Source organism: Phaseolus vulgaris, chromosome 3 (genome assembly GCF_000499845.2).
Source record: "Phaseolus vulgaris cultivar G19833 chromosome 3, P. vulgaris v2.0, whole genome shotgun sequence".
Lineage (NCBI taxonomy): Eukaryota > Viridiplantae > Streptophyta > Magnoliopsida > Fabales > Fabaceae > Phaseolus > Phaseolus vulgaris.
Genome location: NC_023757.2, coordinates 12,855,723 through 12,874,928, shown reverse-complemented (window position 1 = coordinate 12,874,928; position 19,206 = coordinate 12,855,723). Strand labels below are relative to the sequence as shown.

The 19,206-nt window shown below is 42.2% G+C and overlaps 1 protein-coding gene across 1 annotated transcript; it reads left to right on the top strand.

The window, feature by feature from the left end:
• Positions 1-6,718: 6,718 nt before the first annotated feature.
• Positions 6,719-7,645, top strand: LOC137839134 (uncharacterized). The gene has a single exon (XM_068648260.1). The coding sequence runs from the start codon at positions 6,719-6,721 to the stop codon at positions 7,643-7,645; it is 927 nt and encodes a 308-aa protein (XP_068504361.1).
• The last annotated feature ends 11,561 nt before the right edge of the window (positions 7,646-19,206 follow it).

Sequence of the window (19,206 nt, the reverse complement as noted above, 5' to 3'; positions counted from 1 at the left end):
ATATATATATATATATAGCAGCAGGAAGAAAGGAAAACAAAAACAAATTAAGAAGCGACCATTAAGGTTCATTGAATGTGGACGTGCGTTTGGATGCTTAAGTGGCATGCGTTGAATGGATGATAGCCAGCTGTGGCCTCATCGCTTCCGTCAGATCGCCTTCTTCATGCAATATTCAGATTCAATACTACCACGTCTTCTTCCTTTTCCCTTATAAAATCATTTCTTATCCATGCATCAACTCATCTATAAATTTTCTTCATTTATAAATTAATTTGATGAACGATAGTTTATGATCGATAACTTTTTGGATATTTATGAGACTAGTATTTTAACACACGTGTTCACCTAGTTACTAATCTTCTCTATTCTATTGCCACTCTAATACACACATATACTCATTTACGTTACCTAGTATTTTGTCAACGTTTTTACTAATTAATAACCTAGAGATAATCAAACTAGACCCGATAAATTAGACTTATATAGCGGAAAATTGTTCTTGCTTCATGATTCACCATTGTTGCAATAATTTGTAGAGTTCATCTTGTTTTTCCTTTTGCTTATATCCAACAAAAAAAAATTAAGATATTCATATTCATCCTATAGGATTAGTGACAAAAATATTAATCAAAGACAATATACATTAATTTCACACATACTAGAGAAAAATAATTAAATATCTATACTAATAAAAAAATAATTAATCATTATATTGATTATGTTAGATGCTATTTTATATTGATATCTAATAATTATAAAATAGTTTCTAAATTAATTTTTAATATTAACATTTTAGTTTCTTGTCAATTTAGATTTTAAATGAGTCTTTAATTAAATTAATGATTAATTTATCATTTAAGAAACTAATAAACTACTTTCTAAAATTAATTTGTCTAGTGAGTTAGTTAGTGATTTCTTGTCTTAATTAGCTTGTTAGATCAAAATTAGTTATTTAATGATGTCTTGTCTTAATTAGTTTGTTAGCTCAAAATTATTTACTATGAGGTGACATTTTCTCTCATTTCTTTTTTTCTTCTTCTCAGTTATATATATATATATATATATATATATATATATATATATATATATATATATATACTAAGATTTTGCATATCAATGTTACATTTGTATCACACATTCTTAATTTCTTTTATTTATTAAGACAAAGTAGTTTGTGTCTGTAAAAAAACTATTTATAAGGTTAGTCTTCCGACTTCAAGCCCAAGAGATAGCATAGTTAGGGTCAATCACCGCATTCGAGGTATTGTCTGCTTTGGAGGTCGGTGTTTCGTCACAGTTCAATAGAAGAAATGGACAAGGGCCAAAGCATTTAAAGTTCTTCTTATTAGTCTTTGCAAAAGATGAGGCCCAAGCCCAAAGCTCAAGTCCAAGAAGGCCAAAGCCCAAGAAGCCCAAGGCCACGCATTAAATAAATGAGCATCATTTGAATTAATTTTGTATAGTTGTAGGAGGTGTGAATATTAAAATAAAAAGTGTGAATAGTTAAGGGGGGTGTAGATGCATTTTAGGAGGTGTTGAAAATAGGAAGTGGGTCACACTTACTTCATGACTAGGTGGCACCAATTTGCACTTGAATTTGGAGGGAACTTTGAGTTTCATTTGTGTTTCATTTCAGCCCTCTTCTATTATAAATAGAGAGGTTGAGCTCTTGTAAATTCAGAATTGGATAATTGATATAGAGAAACTCTACTCATTTGGAGAGAGAATGGTGTGAGATTTTGATCTCTTAGCTTAGTCTCATCTTGTGAGCTTTTGGAGAGCTTCAAGTGGCGGCTTCCTTCACTCATCTTGGAACTCCATCACCAAGTGGCGTGAGCAACTCCAAATTCCATTCCAGCGATCTTCAATCACTTAAGTTTCATTTTCTTTATCTCCATTTTCATTTCCAATCGGTAGTTTAGCTTGTTCTTCAATTTCTAAGGTTTATTCTTGTTCTAGGTGCTGTTTTAAGTTTCTATCTGGTTTATCTTGTTCCTTTGATGATTTAAATCGGTAGATTCATTTCTTGATTCAATTCTGTCCAGTTTTTCAGTTTATACATTTCAATTGTTCTTCTATTTGTGTTCTTGTTTTGTTCTTGCTTTCCTTTCAATTCCGCCAAGTGTTTGTGATAAGGACATGGCACTCATGATGTATATGAGTTTGGCTCTTCATTTGGATGGCATTGTCCTCCATTGATTTGTCCTTAAGCCTCCTTAAAGTGTTGTTTCTTGTTAAGTGTCAATCCAACTCATATCACCTTAAAAGGCACGTCAGGGGATTGAGGGAGGAGAGGGTATATAAACTGCCCTTAGCCTCGACTCTTGAGCGATGTGGGACTATATTGGCATACGGGAACAAGCTCCCCAGTCGAGGTCTAAGGGAAGTGGATTCCCCCTAGCTGAGGGGCTAAGGAGCCCCACGGTGGGCGCTAATGTTCCGACCTCAAGTCCAAGAGATAACATAGCTAGGGTCAATCACCCCATCCGAGGTATTGTCCCCTTTGGAGGTCGGTGCTCCATCACAGTTTTGTCCTTAAAAGGCGCATCAATGGGTTGAGGGAGGAGGCAGTATATAAACTGTCATTGGCATCGACTCCTGAGCAATGTGGAACTATATTGGCATATGCCGGTTGACTCAGTCACCGTTGACTTCAAAGGCAAATGGTGGCTCCTCCTATTTCTGGTGGTTTCTGCTCTCTTCCTCAGGTGATAGAGAGTGGCTTCGTTGAAACAGAGGGGGTCCTACATGTTGATTGCACTCCGACGATCAAGTCAACTGGGCTAGGAAATGATAAGTATGTAAAACAGTTTTAGTCTTAGAAATGGCGTACCTCTCTAAGGTTCTTACCAGCTTTTTTATAGGTTGTATCTAGGTTAACTTCCCTGTCCCACGAGGATCTTTCCTTAAGTGGAATTAGGGTTACTAGCAAGGCGTCCTGTTGCGTGTTGCACAAGCTTAGCGCATAGCTAAGGTCAATCACCCCGTCCGAGGTATTGTCCGCTTTGGAGGTCGGTGCTCCATCACAGTTTTCTCCTTAAAAGGCGCCTCAGTGGGTTGAGGGAGGAGGGAGTATATAAATTGCCATTGGCATCGACTCCTGAGCAATGTGGGACTATATTGGCATACGCCGGTTGACTCAGTCACCGTTGACTTCAAAGGCAGATGGTGGCTCCTCCTATTTCTGATGGTTTCTGCACTCTTCCTCAGGTGATAGAGAGTGGCTCCGTTGAAACAGAGGGGGCCCTACCTGTTGATTGCACTCCGATGATCAAGTCAGTATTGGGCTAAGAAACAATAAGTATGTAAAACAGTTTCAGTTTTAGAAACGGCGTATCTCTCTAGGGTTCTTACCACCCTTTTTATAGGTTGTATCTAGGTCAACTTCCCTGTTCCACGAGGATCTTTTCTTAAGTGGAATTAGGGTTACTAGCAAGGCGTCCTGTTGCGTGTTGCACAAGCTTAGCGCAGCCGTTGCACAGGACTTTCCTCTTATGGAGTGCAAAATCTTAACAGTATGGTTGTCAGGGTACCAACTCATGTACCAGCGTTGCGAGGCCATCTATTCTATAGGTGCCCTAATTATTCACATGCCATGCATGCAGTCTTTCCCTGGAAACCCTAACCCTTATGGGCCTTAGCGCTTCCAGGGAATACTTACTTGTGTTAGACTTGAACGTATTATACACACCACATGCATGAACCCTCCTGTAATTTAGGTTCTTCTTATATCTGGATGATAGCTCATTATTATCTCTGAGGCCCACTGATGTGGCCCATCAACGCGACCAGACCACCAATGTCGATGTCTGATGCCGATGTCTGAGGTCTGACCAGTACAGTTAGATTTGTATTTTTCTATATGATCATATTTATAATGTTACATTTTTAACCTACTCTCTTATACTTTAAACTAAATATTTTAGTTAAACAACAAAATCAACTAACTTTGTTACAATTGACAACAAAACTATGAAACTCTGTTAAAGAAAAATATATACTGACACAAAAAGTTGAAAAGAAACTCACTTACACAACTTAAAAAATAACAAAAATGTCAGTAGTAATTAGTTTTGAATCCAATAATGTAGACATGATTATGAACTGGCTAATGACAACTAAGACTTACGGAAATTCGAATGGAAAAATATATTTATGAAAAAATTTATTTAATGTTAATTTCATTATGCATGAACATTCTTCTCAGTTTTATTAAATGAGATAATATTCAGATTTTAACTTTTAAGTTTCTTTTATCCAGAAAAAATTAAGTAAACTATAATATTTAAAAGACAAAATAAAAATAAATCACACTTCTTTTAATGAAAAAATATATTTTTCTTTTGTTATTTGTTAAACCAAAAATTATTTTTTCTTTAACATTTCTTACTATTAGGCAGTTAGAATGTGTTTCTTACAGTACAACTACGTAGTATGTGTATATATACTCCTGCACCATGCATTTCAACTTAATATCATAATATTCTTTCCAATATTTTTTCTCTCTCTATATCCTTTAACATGGTATACAAAACTTTTCTTCTTCCATGACCTCTTCCGCGGTTTCTTCTTCTTCCTTTTCTTCCTCTCTTTTTTCGCAACCAAACTCACCCATGACTTTATCCTCCGTACATCATTTCTCCACTTCGATTACACTTAAACTCACAGATTAATTTTTTTTTATCTGAAAACAACAAATCTTTGCCACCCTTCGTAGTCTTGATCTCATGCATCTTCTTGAGGCTCTGGTTCCATCAAAGTTTCTTCCATGTGACACTCAAGATCAAGAACCTACCGTAAATCCTGCTTTTCTGCATCATCATAAGCAAGATCAGTTACTTATAGTCTGGTTCCTTGCCTCAATGTCATCCTCCCACTACACCATTTTTTACTTTAGACCACGCTTACATGACAACGGGTAAAAAAATGTTGCCTAAAGTAGACTGACCACTGGTAATGTTGGTGCCATGTAAGCGGGTCCCACGAGCAGCGCGGGCCAGTACCCCGCAAAGCACGTGCGCCAAGGAGCCAAGAGTGGTCAAACATCGGTCATCAGGATGTACCAACTTGCCACTAAAGAATGTGGAGAGGTCGGACATCGGAAACCTAAACAGTAGAGATGGGCCACGAGAAGTGGATCCCAGATCACACACCAGTTATCAGTAAGGGAGAAGCCTAAATCACGAGTTGTCATGCGTGTAGAGTGGACGACGCGTTCAGGCGTGACACAAAGTATAGAGCCACTAGAAGGATATGGCATGCAAGGGTCACGTTCAGGGGTGAGCTGCATGCATGGAACGTTAACAGCTAGGGCACTCCCAGAGGCGGGTGACCCTAGAGATCAGGTGCACGAGGAGACACCCAGGTGGTCATCCCGCCAGAGGCCGCACTCTAGTTAGGGACCCCACGCGCTAGGTTATCCTAAGAGTAAGGTAACAACAGTGTTGGGCCCGCCCCATCAGAAAGACCCATTTCGGGTAAAGAGGAAACCCTAGTTTCAGTCTATAAATAGCAAGGTAACAAACTAGACAAGAGATATCTCTTGCGCCGCTAAAACACACACACAGTAGCAAGATTATAGAGTTTCGGTGTTTCCTAGCCCTAGTACTGACTTGAGCGTCGGAGTGCAAACGGCCACTAGGGCGCCCTTTGTCTTTGTGTTTTCAAGTGTTCGTCGCAGAAAAGGCACACGCGAACGCAAGGACTCTGAGCGTGAGAGTGACGTAGGCGCACGAAGGCGTTTCGAGTCAACCGGCAGGAACATTTGGTGCCCACCGTGGGGAACGATACAAAACACTATCACACCAGCAAGAACCAGGAAGACTAAAGAAATGAGAAGTACGAGGCAATGACCTGTTGCACCAAACGGGGGTGAGGCCCTCACCCTGCAACAGGTTATGGAGATAATGCGAGCCCTTCAGGAAGAGATGGCCACGTCAAGAGCAAACCAAGAACGCATCCAAGTTGACATGGTAGCGTCACAACCTACGAGCAAAGAACTGTGTCGTTCAAACGAGGAACTACGCAGAGACCTGCAAACCCAAGCGGTTGAGCGTGAGGGTGCAGATCAGGAGTCTGGGACACCACCCAGAGAGTTCCCAACACCGTTCTCACTAGAGATCGTGGATGCAGTGATACCAGCCACGCTCCTAGGGCCCAAAGTGACCTTCACCGGGATGGAAGACTCGGAGGCCCACCTTACGGCCTTCCAAACACAGATGATGCTGGTTGGGGGCTTCGATGTGGTGCGATGCAAGCTGTTCATGAGCACTTTGGCAGGAACGGCGATGGACTGGTTTGTCAGCCTCCCTAATGGCCATGTAACATCGTTCCTGCAACTCACAAAGTTGTTCAGGGCACAATGCATCATGAATTAAGCCCCCCCGTCAGTCTCCTTGACCTCTGTGATGTAAGACAGTATCAAGGAGAGTCTTTGAAGGAGTTCCTCCACCGTTTTGGAGCGCAAGTGGTGAGGTTGAACCTCACGGAAGAAAAAATGATGGTGCACGCATTTAGGAATGGCATCGTGCCGGGACCCTTCAGCGAGTCACTCATCCGAAACCACTCCAAGACCTTTGCTTAGATAAGGCGTCGTGCGGTGGCCCATATAGCGACGGAGGAAGAAGTTAGTGAAAAGTGCACATGTGTGGTCCCCACGCGGCCGCTCGTGACAGGTCGTCCTCAAACCGTAAGGGTCCACGAGGCAACGACAGAGATGAAGGCCCCTGTGAAGCAGCAGCCCTATCAAAGGCGTAATACGAGGGGGCACGGGAGAGATAACGTGCCGCCAAGGCAGGACTTCATAGTGGAATTGATAGACCTCGTCGCTATCCCGAACATAGCAGAGAGGCTGAAGGTGCCTCCCAAGACCGACAAGAGGCCCGGACCCAACAAAAATGTCTGGTGTGAGTACCACCAAGCATACGGCCACCCCATACGCAATTGCTTAACGCTGGGACACCAGCTAGACGAGTTGGTGAAGAACGGTCTCCTAAGAGATTATCTGCAAGAAAAACAGGGGACCGAGGATGTGGTGGCAACAGGGGGTGGTCCGGGGCACGAAGTCCCCGTACACGGTGAGGTCCACACCATCGCAGGAGGGTTCTCGGGTGGAGGTTGTACCGCTTCTCAGCGAAGGAGATACGTGCGAACGATGATGTCGGTAAAAGCACAAAGAACTAATGACGCCTTCGACGTTGACCTGGTCTTTACCAAGGCCGACCTGGAGGACGTTATTCCCCATGACAATGATCCAGTGGTAATCTCAGTGGTAACCACAGGAAGGAAGGTGCACCGTGTGCTGGTAGACCAGGGAAGCTCGGTAGACGTAATGTTCTGGATGACTTTCAACAAACTACAACTATCCCCCGACATGCTAAGGCCCTATGACGGTTGTCTCTACGGTTTCACAGTAGACCAGGTAGAGCTGCGGGGATACTTGGAGTTGAGAACCACCTTCATAGATGGCACTGCGTCACGAACGGAGAGCATCAGGTACCTTGTCATCAACGCCTTCTCTGCTTATAATATGTTGTTGGGTAAACCAACGTTGAATAGGTTAGGGGTGGTGTCGTCGACAAGGCACACGAAGATGAAGTTACCGGACCTGACAGGGAAGGTGATTACCATCAAATCAGATTAGAAGGAGGCCAAGCGATGCTACGAGAACAACCTTAAAACACGACGAGGGGTATCTATGGTCACCAATGGACCACCGTACACTGAGGAGGTCCCCCTGCCTAAGGTCAGACGCTCCAAACCTGACGAGACCGTAGCAGAAATCGCCCGCATGACCAAATCTGATCCATTTGGCAACTCTGGGGAAAGAGAGATTGGAGAGAAAGTTTCACACCAAAGCAACGTCCCCGGCCAAATGGTGCAAACCCCAATTGAGAAGACCGTAGAGTCCAGAATCGGGGTAACCAGTGATGATCGACTAGGCAATCGGTTCGGCCCCAGAACAGAGACAGGGTCAGTTTCAAGGTCCTACACACAGGGGAAACAGAGTATGCTAAGGGCTTAGAAAGAAACACCAGGTACCAAGGAAAGCAGCCCCATTAGTTTCACGACTGGTCTCTCCCGTGTGGACCCATCCTCCTGGAGGAACAGAGAACCTCAGGGCAAAGCACGCAGGCTTGAGGCGCTGAAGCAGGGCTCGATTCCTTGCACATGGAATGTAGTTGACTTCAAGTTTTATTTCAGTTAAGCAGGAGTATTGTACATAGTATTAGAGGACACTCTTTTTCCCTTACAAGGGTTTTTTAATGAGGTCACGATCGAAATATTTTCTCGAGTTATGTACAATTCAGTTAAGAACTTGTTTTCCTTGCGTTAGAAGCCTCACGAGCGGAAAGGTAGGTTCGTAGAGAACACCTCCCCTCTCGAGTGAAAAGGCCAAGGCTGAACGAAATAGTTTGCTAGATAAATCCTCCTCGCCCTTGAGCGAAGTTGAGGTCACTTAAACATTTGTTTTCCACTCGTTAGAAGCCTTGTGAGCAAAGAGGTAGGTTCGTAGAGAACACCTCCCCTCTCGAGTGAAAGCGCTAAGGTTAAACGAAATAGATATCAGTTAAATCCTCCTTGCCATTGAGGGAAGCTGAGGTCAGTTAATAGTCATTAGTTAAATCCTCCTCACCCTTGAGCGAAGCCGAGGCCAGTTAAGAATTAATTTCCCTTGCGCTAGAGGTCTTGTGAGCAGAGAGGTAGGTTCGTAAGAGAACACCTCCCCTCGTGAATGAAAGCGCCAAGGTAAAACGAAATAATTCACCAAATAAATACTCCGCGCCTTTGAGCGAAGCCGAGGTTAGTTGAGAGTTTGTTCTCCTTGCGTAGAACGCCAAGGAGGAACAACCCAATTCGCAGTTAAAACACCTCCTCATGATGAGAGAAACATGCAACAAGACGCTATAAGGAATGTCTTGGTGCCAGGCACCGTGACATAGCAATTATGTAAGTCAACAAAACAGCTTACAATTTAGAAACATAAATAGTCAGGTGTTCGAGAAAGTAAAAGGTGCAGACAGATAATGAGGAGTTTGTGCATCAACCAAATACAAATCAAGGAAAGACCCTAGGAACGATCTTTCCGTTTTCAACAAGGTTCGATACAGTGAAGGGCGTAATATCCATTCCAGGGTACACATAAGCGACTTGAGCAAGAGCGTATCTGAATCACTCGTCATAAGCATTGAGAACATCCCCGGTCAGCTCAGCCTCCGCTTCTTCAAACCTTTTAGCTTGTTGATGAAGCTCAGCCTCCGGTCGACCCCGCTGCGCTTCGCAACTGATGGACCTTTGCTCAAGCCCCATAATCTTAGACTTAGACTCCTCATCAGCCTCTTCCAGCTCGAAGACCCGGACCCACAGGGGCAGAACCCTTGCCTCCAGTACAGTAACCTCTTGGCGCTTGGCGTGGAGTAGCTTTGAGAGATGAACCAACTCCTCTCTCAAAGTAGCCTCACGGGCAGCAAACGAGCGAGCTAGTGAGGAGTCCCCCGATTCAGCCCTGGATAGTAGAACGTGGAACTGAGCAAGAAGGGCCCCAAAGTTGAAGCCCAGTCTCTCCCTCGCAGCGGCCTCATTCAAGTCCGCAGTCACACCTTGTTGGAAGCCCTTGACAACGTGCTGCAGGACAAGGGGCAGCTCAGGGGTAGGAGGAGTAGAAGCGCCAGCTCCACCAAGGTGAAGGAGCAGGGGAAGGCCAATCACACGGTTCCCAGGCGAAGTGGAGCAACCGGTAGAGGAAGAATGTGAAACCATCACCAGCGTAGGTTTGGGTCTTTTGCAGGTTGACCCCTCGGAAGAATCCTCGTCTGACTCAATCACCACCGCTTTACCCTTACAGGGGAGTGGGATATGATGGCATTTCATGTGTTCTTCTTGAATCAAAGTAGTAAAAAGTGATGCGGAAGCAATGGGTGAGTGAAACAAAGCCCTCCTAGGAGTTGTGTTGGCTTTGAAGGTGCATGAGGAGTGTGGTGTTTGAGTGGTTCGGCCAGCTCAAGGGAGAAAGGTGAAAGGATTGAAGTTTATAGCCTAGATTTCTAGGAGAAGTAAAGCTAGTGCACAAAAATGGCAGCATAACATTACTCAATTAAACTTGTCAAATACAATGAGATAGCCTTCCTATTTATAGGCTATCTTGGACGTAATTTGTAAGCTGAATTACAAGAAAAAGAAAAACCAAAAATTAAATCTAAATGCTAAGCCATGTGCCAAGCAATGACCGGCCACACAAACCCTACATTCTAGAATGTTTCCTTCCAAAATGCTTCCTACACTATCCTATCTACTAAGTACCCCCAATGGGCCTTTATGCAAACATATACAAAGCCTTCTCTCTTCCATCCGTGGCCTCATTTGCTTGTGTTTGAATATGTTTGGCCATTGATCTTGTAAGGGGTCCTAGACGGTCTAGCTCCAAAGGTAGCCTCCCTCCTTCACGTTGTAGACGCTCACCTTCACGTCCTAGACGCTCACCTTGGTCTTGGTCTAGACGCTCTCCTTGGCTTGGGCCTTGGCTTCCTTGGGTAGGTGTGCTTGGCCCTCCTCCATCATCCCCTCCCCCTTGGAAAGGATTTGTCCTCAAATCCAGCTCGTCATTGTCATTGGTACCTACAAATGGAGAAAGATCCATTACATTAAAAGTGTCATGTACTCCATATTCAAAAGGTAGGTCCAACTTATATGCATTGTTGTTGACTCGCTTGAGAACTTGGAAAGGTCCATCACCTCGGGGACTTAGTTTGGACTTCCTTTGATTTGGAAATCTATCTTTGCGAAGGTGAAGCCAAACTAAGTCTCCTTCCTCAAAAATTATTTCTCTCTTCCCTTTGTTGTTGTATTTTGTGTACTTCTCATTTTGTTGTTGTATTTGAATTTTAATCTTCTCATGCATTTTCTTGACAAAATCAGCTTTGAGTACTCCTTCCTTATGCACAAAATCTTGTGGATTAGGAAGGGGTATCAAATCCATGGGCGTGAGAGGATTAAAACCATATACTACCTCAAAAGGAGAAGCATTAGTAGTCTTGTGAACTACTCTATTGTAAGCAAATTCAATGTGGGGAAGGTACTCATCCCAAGATTTGTGGCTGCCCTTCATGATAGCCCTAAGCATAGTTCCAAGAGATCTATTGACTACTTCGGTTTGCCCATCCGTTTGAGGATGACAAGAAGTTGAAAATTGTAGTCTTGTTCCAAGTTTACCCCAAAGAGTTTTCCAAAAGTGGCTTATAAACTTGGGATCTCTATCAGACACTATACTTCTAGGGAGACCATGGAGTCTCACCACTTCTCTAAAGAAGAGTTTAGAAATATTTTGAGCATCATCTACTTTGTGGCATGGAATAAAGTGGGACATTTTGCTAAATCGGTCCACTACCACAAAAATAGAGTCATGGCCTCTTGCAGTCCTAGGAAGTCCTAAAATGAAATCCATGCTAATGTCTTCCCAAGGAGCATTTGCAATCGGCAAAGGGGTGTAGAGTCCATGCGGCATTGTTCTAGACTTTGCTTTTAAACATGAGATACATCTAGAACAATGTCGTTGGACATCTTTCCTCATGTGTGGCCAACAAAATTTTGCTTTTAAAAGATCTAGAGTCTTATCAACTCCAAAATGGCCCATGAGTCCCCCTTCATGTGATTCTTTGACAAGGAGTTTTCTATGTGTTCCTTGGGGAATGCAAAGTTTTCCTTCTTTAAAAAGATATCCCTCGGACACATAGTAACCTCCTTGTGCTCTATGTAGACATTGGGCATAGATGGATGAGAGTTCTTGATCTTCTTGGTAAAGCTCTCTTATGTGGTCAAATCCAAGAATTTGGGCACCTAGTTTTGAAAAGAGTGTGTGCCGTCTTGAAAGAGCATCGGCCACTATATTGGTGCTCCCTTTCTTGTATTTGATTACATAAGGAAATTGTTCAAGAAATTCCATCCATTTAGCATGTCTCTTGTTGAGCTTGTGTTGGCCTTTTAAATATTTTAAAGACTCGTGATCACTATGAATAACAAATTCTTTGGACACAAGGTAGTGTTCCCAAGTCTTTAGGGCTCGCACAAGAGCATAGAGCTCTTTGTCATAGGTGGGGTAGTTGAGGGTGGCACCATGGAGTTTTTCACTAAAATAAGCAATGGGGTGTCCACCTTGCAACAAAACCGCACCTATGCCTACTCCCGATGCATCACACTCTATCTCAAAAGTTTTGGAAAAATTTGGGAGAGATAGGATGGGTGCATTGGTGAGTTGAGCTTTTAGCCTTTGAAAGGCTTGCTCATGCTTTTCATTCCAACAAAATGCAACATCTTTTTTTACAAGTTCATTCAAAGGAGAAGCTAGGCTAGAAAAATTAGGCACAAACCTTCTATAGAAGCTAGCTAACCCATGAAAACTTCTTACTTCACTTACATTTTGTGGAGTTGGCCACTCGCGGATGGCTTTGATTTTCTCGGGATCTACATGCACCCCCTTTTTGTTTACTATAAAGCCTAAGAAGACTACACTATCTACACAAAAGGTACACTTATCCCTATTGGCAAAAAGACTATTTTTCCTAAGGACTAGAAGAACTTCCCTAAGGTGGCTTAGATGGTCTTCTAGGGTTTTACTATATACTAAGATATCATCAAAGTAAACTACTACATATTTACCTATACAATCCCTCAAGGTGTGATTCATAAGCCTCATGAATGTGCTTGGAGCGTTAGTAAGCCCAAAGGGCATCACCAACCACTCATATAATCCAAATTTGGTCTTAAAAGCGGTTTTCCACTCATCACCCTCCTTGATTCGAATTTGGTGATATCCACTTTTAAGGTCAATCTTGGAGAATAGAGTTGACCCATGCAATTCATCAAGCATATCATCAAGCCTCGGGATTGGATGCCTATACTTGATGGTGATGTTGTTGATTGCTCTACAATCACAACACATACGCCATTTTCCATCCTTTTTGGGCACCAACAAGACAGGTACAGCACAAGGGCTTAGGCTCTTTTGAACCCAACCCTTCTCCAACAAGTCTTGAACTTGTGATTCTATCTCCTTTGTTTCCTCGGGGTTGGTTCTATAAGCAGGCCTATTTGGTAGGCTTGCCCCCGGTATAAAGTCAATTTGATGTTCTATCCCCCTAAGAGGAGGAAGCCCAATGGGTCCTTCTTGGGAGAATAGATCTTCAAATTCACTCAAAAGGTTTTCTACCTGAGGAGGTAAAACCATGAGTTCACTACTTGTGGCAGTGCATGTAAGTGCTCCTTTACAAAAGATAAGGCTTGGTTGTTCAACAAGAAGCAAGTTTTCAAAAACATTTTCAAGAGGTTTTTCTTGTTGACCAACCTTGTGGGAAGGAACACTCTTCTCCCACGCCTTTCTATCCCTAAGGATTTTCTCTTTTTCTAGCTCTTTTTTTTTTTTCCTCATCCCTCTTTTGTTTCATTTGTATTTGGTCTTTCACCACTTGAGAATGTGGTAAAGGACTAAGTACAAACTTTTTATACTTATGGGTGAAGGAAATCTCGTTAGTGAGACCATCATGCAAGGTTTTCTTATCAAATTGCCATGGTCTCCCTAATAAGATATGGCAAACTTCCATAGGCACTACATCACATAAAACTTTGTCTTTGTAGTTCCCTATGGAAAACTTGATTTCCACTTGCTTGTCTACATGTAGTTCCCCATTTTCATTAAGCCATTGAAGTTTGTAAGGTTTTGGGTGAGGAACTACTTGTAGCTTAAGCTTTTCAACCATCCTAGCACTACAACAACTACAACTAGATCCACTATCCACAATGAGGGAACATATATTTTCTAAAACATTGCATCTTGTATGAAAGATGTTCTCCCTTTGTGTTTCCATGGATGTGCTAGGGTGATTGTTGAGGGTTCTCCTAATCATAAGTAATTCTCCCTCTAGTGGAGCTACCCTCTCATCCTCTCCCCCTTCCTCTTTCTCACTAGGCTCATCCTCGCCACTAGTGTACTCGTCTACACCTTTTAAAAACAAAGTCCTTTGGTTTGGACATTGTGCTTGCACATGCCCCCTACCATAGCACTTAAAACACTTGACATCTCTAGCTCGGATGGGTGGGGTTGAGGTTTCTTTGGTGAAGGGCTTGGTAGGCTCTTTTGGTTTTTCCTTGGATGTACTACCCTCCCTTCTAAACTCTTTCTTGGGATAAAAGCTAGAATAGGGGCTCACCTTTTGACTTGAGGTTTTGCGCAAGTTTTGTTGCTCAACTTTAATGCAAAGTTGAACCAAATCATTCAAGTCTTGATAAGGTAAGAGCTCTACTCTATCTCTTATCTCAAGTGATAGGCCACTAAGGAACCTAGCTATGGTGGTTTCCTCTTCCTCTCTAATAGAGGCTCTCATCATATAGAGCTCCATCTTTTGTCTATACTCCTCTACGCTCATATTTCTTTGTTGGAGTCTTTGGAGCTTGTCCATCAACTCCCTATGGTAGTAAGAGGGTATATGTCGACGTCTTAGGGCTCCCCTAAGGTCATTCCAATATGTAATGGAAGGTTCCCTATGAAGACGTCTATCTCTTTCGAGAGAGGTCCACCAATACATGGCATTCCCTTGGAAACTAAGGGTGGCTAAGGGTACTTTTCGTTCCTCACTTACCCTATGGCAAGCAAAAAGTTGCTCTACCTTCATCTCCCAATCTTGATATACTTCTACATTTTCCTTTCCATGAAAATGAGGTAGGTCTACTCTTGTTTCCCTTGGCACCTCTTGTTCCCTTTGCCTAGTTCTTCTAGGGGGTGGTTGGTAATAATCATTGATTCTACGGCTTCCCTCCCCTAGAGACTCAATACTTTGAGAATGGGATGCATGAGTTTTTTTTTATTTTTGTGATTTTTGTGACTTCTCTTCTTGAGCTTTAGCCAACTCATTGATTTTGTTCTCATTCTCCAATTGTCTAAAAGATATCAATTGTACCGCTTGGGATACTTCTTTTAAAAGAGTTTTCAAAGATTTTACTTCACTTTCTATAGACTTTGGAGAGTGAGAAGAAGAAGACATGGCTAAAACTTTGTGTATATAGGTGTTTTACTTGGAGAAAGTTTAGGAAAGTTAGAGAAGGTAGTTTTCCAGGTAAGGGAGGTGAGTCACAATGGACTACTTAAGTACCAAGCCTTTTCCTTGCCAAAAACTTTCCTCCAATGACTTCACACAAAATTTTCTCTTAGTAGAACACTTAGAACACAAGAAGTTGAGAAATCAAAAAGCAAGAAAACTATGTAAGCTAGATATGCAGCAAAGCTAGTCGGTATAGCACAAAATTAAACAATACTAAGCATGCAAAACGTTTCTACCAAAACAAAAGAAAAACAAGTTCAAACAAGCAACAAATTACTAAGCAAAATTACTATGCTATTCGGCCCTAGGTGAGGCTTCTTGGACACTTTGAGCCCTTGAAGACACACTCACCGTCTAAAACGTAATTTAAAAGAGGTAATTAACAATAAACCAAGTTGTAAAGGAGATAAGAAAACCCCCTTTGTTGTTCCTCTTTTTGGTTAGTGCACTTTCTTTGTTGTCTTGATTGTTGATCTTCTAGATGTTTGTAGTGTTTGTTTCAAGAAAGCTTGTTTCGGCCTTAGCTTTGACTTCTCCTTAGAAAGTTGGCTTTAATTCTCCAATTTCCAGCACCTATTCACAAGGGCTTAACCTTAAACCAAGTCAATTTCCATGCACATAAGCACCAAGAGAGAATTAAATTCCAGCACCCAAAATGAGAGGTCAAGAAACAAAAGCAAGAAACAAATTTAATTCAAAGAAAACAGTACTACCAAAAGGATTTATAATATGACAACTTAGAAAGAGATTCAAGAAATTAAAGCAAACAATTAAAGGTACTCAATAAAAGTTGGCACACAAAAGGAATTCCTAAAGAAAAGCACTAGATTAGATGACCAAATAAAAAAAAACAGCACCACTGGAAAATGTTGTGGGCCAGAAAACGTGTTTGTTCCCCGATTTATGCTGAGCTGTAATTGTAAAATTTGTTTCTGAAATTTGGATGCAAGAAAATTCAGGATCTATCTAAATTTTGGCTTTGGAATCACCTAAAACGCATGCACCATTTTTTTTTAATAATTTTTGCAAATTTGGTGTGCAGTTAGGCCAGCTGGAGCGCTCAAGATTTGCACTCTGATTTTGTAAGATTTATCATTTTTTTCTGTTGCTTCTTTTGACCTCATTCTTTTTTTGACTTTTCTATAACACTTTAAACTTGCATTTTCCAGAAAATCAGAATTTTCCTATGGGTGGAAATATATTTTTTTTTAAAACAAAACAGCCTAGAACAGAGAGATGAGACAGGGGAATTCTGGAAAACTGGAAGAAAACAGCAAGATAACCAAAATTAACACAATGGAAATGTAAGAATGAAAATTGTGTAAGAACTAAGACACAATTATGAACTCAAACTAAAAATAAAAAGCACCAAAGGATCAAAATAACAGCAGATTAAAGCAATATAAAGAGACCCAAAAACAAGAAACAATCAAGCCAAACAAAATAGGACTACTAAGAATTGATGACAATTATGGATTCACATGACTTGACACAACATTTATAGATTCAGAAAATAAAGACTCAAAGCATAAAATGAAGCAATTATAAGAAAGCAATAAGGACTCAATTTCCTAAAAGAAAAACAGCCACACAATGGTGTAAGGAATCCTATCACAAGCTGCACAGAATTTGTTCAAGATCAATTGAACAATTGTGCTTTGGTTGGATCTTCCATAAGCACACCAAGAACAACTTAAAATATAAAAACAGCAAGACAAGTAAGGAATTGAAATGACAAAGATGAAATAAAGAAGAACTGAAATTAAAAGACCAAGCTACTCATCTTGAAGAACCAAAAGCTCATGATACCAAATGATGGCATTTCATGTGTTCTTCTTGAATCAAAGTAGTAAAAAGTGATGCGGAAGCAATGGGTGAGTGAAACAAAGCCCTCCTAGGAGTTGTGTTGGCTTTGAAGGTGCATGAGGAGTGTGGTGTTTGAGTGGTTCGGCCAGCTCAAGGGAGAAAGGTGAAAGGATTGAAGTTTATAGCCTAGATTTCTAGGAGAAGTAAAGCTAGTGCACAAAAATGGCAGCATAACATTACTCAATTAAACTTGTCAAATACAATGAGATAGCCTTCCTATTTATAGGCTATCTTGGACGTAATTTGTAAGCTGAATTACAAGAAAAAGAAAAACCAAAAATTAAATCTAAATGCTAAGCCATGTGCCAAGCAATGACCGGCCACACAAACCCTACATTCTAGAATGTTTCCTTCCAAAATGCTTCCTACACTATCCTATCTACTAAGTACCCCCAATGGGCCTTTATGCAAACATATACAAAGCCTTCTCTCTTCCATCCGTGGCCTCATTTGCTTGTGTTTGAATATGTTTGGCCATTGATCTTGTAAGGGGTCCTAGACGGTCTAGCTCCAAAGGTAGCCTCCCTCCTTCACGTTGTAGACGCTCACCTTCACGTCCTAGACGCTCACCTTGGTCTTGGTCTAGACGCTCTCCTTGGCTTGGGCCTTGGCTTCCTTGGGTAGGTGTGCTTGGCCCTTGGTCTAGACGCTCTCCATCAGGATAGGAGACGGTTGGACGGTGGTGAGAGGAACCGAAACCCCAGGATTGGAGAGAGTGGGCGGAGACGCAGCGATGGCGAAGGCGCGGGCGTGCTAGAGAGAGGTGCCCACGTCCCTGGAAATCCTGTGAAGACGGGTGAGAATATCAGTTAGCCTGGCCCATTTTTCTTCGCTCAATACCAAACCTGCGTACAAATTTCAGAAGGAATACAGAGATAAAGCATGCGAATGTGCGGAAGAAGAACGCGCAAACGCGACATTATGATAACAAGAATCAACACCTCCTAGAGTTTAGGGTTTCTTGAATAAAAGGAAACACAGAAACAGAAGGTGATCGGTGCAAAGATTAAGTAACACAGGGAGTTATCCAAAACCAGAATCAGTAAACAGGTGTGAATGGGAATCAGGGTTCATACCTATGGTCGATAGCGAGAGAAGGCAGAAATGCGTAAAGGAAGCGCGAGAATGGTTGAGGAAGAAGGCGAAACGGTCAAAGAGTTTCGGAGAATGATGTAACAAGCGATTAGACGCGTGCGTTTTCAAGAATTTAAAAGCAAACAAATAAGCGTAAGCGACATTAAACCCTAGTGGTTGATCAAAGACATGTGTGCACAGATAAGACAGGCCCAGAAAGACGTCACTTTGGCACCGTATTTACATCCTGTCGCACAGAGCCATGTAGGTCACCCAGGGCAAGGACTTAGCCTCTTCGTTGAACGAGTTACAGCTCGAGACTGGGGGCTTGTGTACCGACCGGTCCCTGAGCGTTGACTGACCACTGGTAATGTTGGTGCCACGTAAGCGGGTCCCACGAGTAGTGCAAGCCAGTACCCCGCAAAGCACGTGCACGAAGGAGCCAAGAGTGGTCAGACATTGGTCATCAGGATGTACCGACTTGCCACTAAACAGTGTGGAGAGGTCGGACATCGGAAACCCAAACAGTAGAGATGGGCCACGAGAAGTGGATCCCAGATCACACACCAGTTATCAGTAAGGGAGAAGCCTAGATCACGAGTGGTCATGCGTGTAGAGTGGACAACGCGTTCAGGCATGACACAAAGTATAGAGCCACTAGAAGGATATGGCCTGCAAGGGTCACGTTCAGGGGTGAGCTGCATGCATGGAACGTTAACAGCTAGGGCACTCCCAGAGGCGGGTGACCCCAGAGATCAGGTGCACGAGGAGACACCCAGGTGGTCATCCCGCCAGAGGCCGCACTCTAGTTATGGACCCCACGCGCTAGGTTATAAAAAGATAATAATGTTTACTTTGAATTTTATCCTCACTCATGCTTTGTTAAACATCAGGACACACACCAAATCTTACTTCAAGGATTCCTTAAGGATGGTCTATATGTTTTTCCTTCTTCCACTGCTTCATTCTTTTACACTACTAATCATGCTTCCTACAAATCGCATGTTCCTCCTTTACAACTCTGGTATAACAGACGACCACAATAGTTTTCCTATTGTTCAACATGTTTTAAAATCCTTTAATATACGATACACTTCTAAGAAACAGTTTTGTCGTGCCTGTGTGATTGGTAAGTCACATCAACTACCTTTTCATGCTTCCACTACACACTACATTG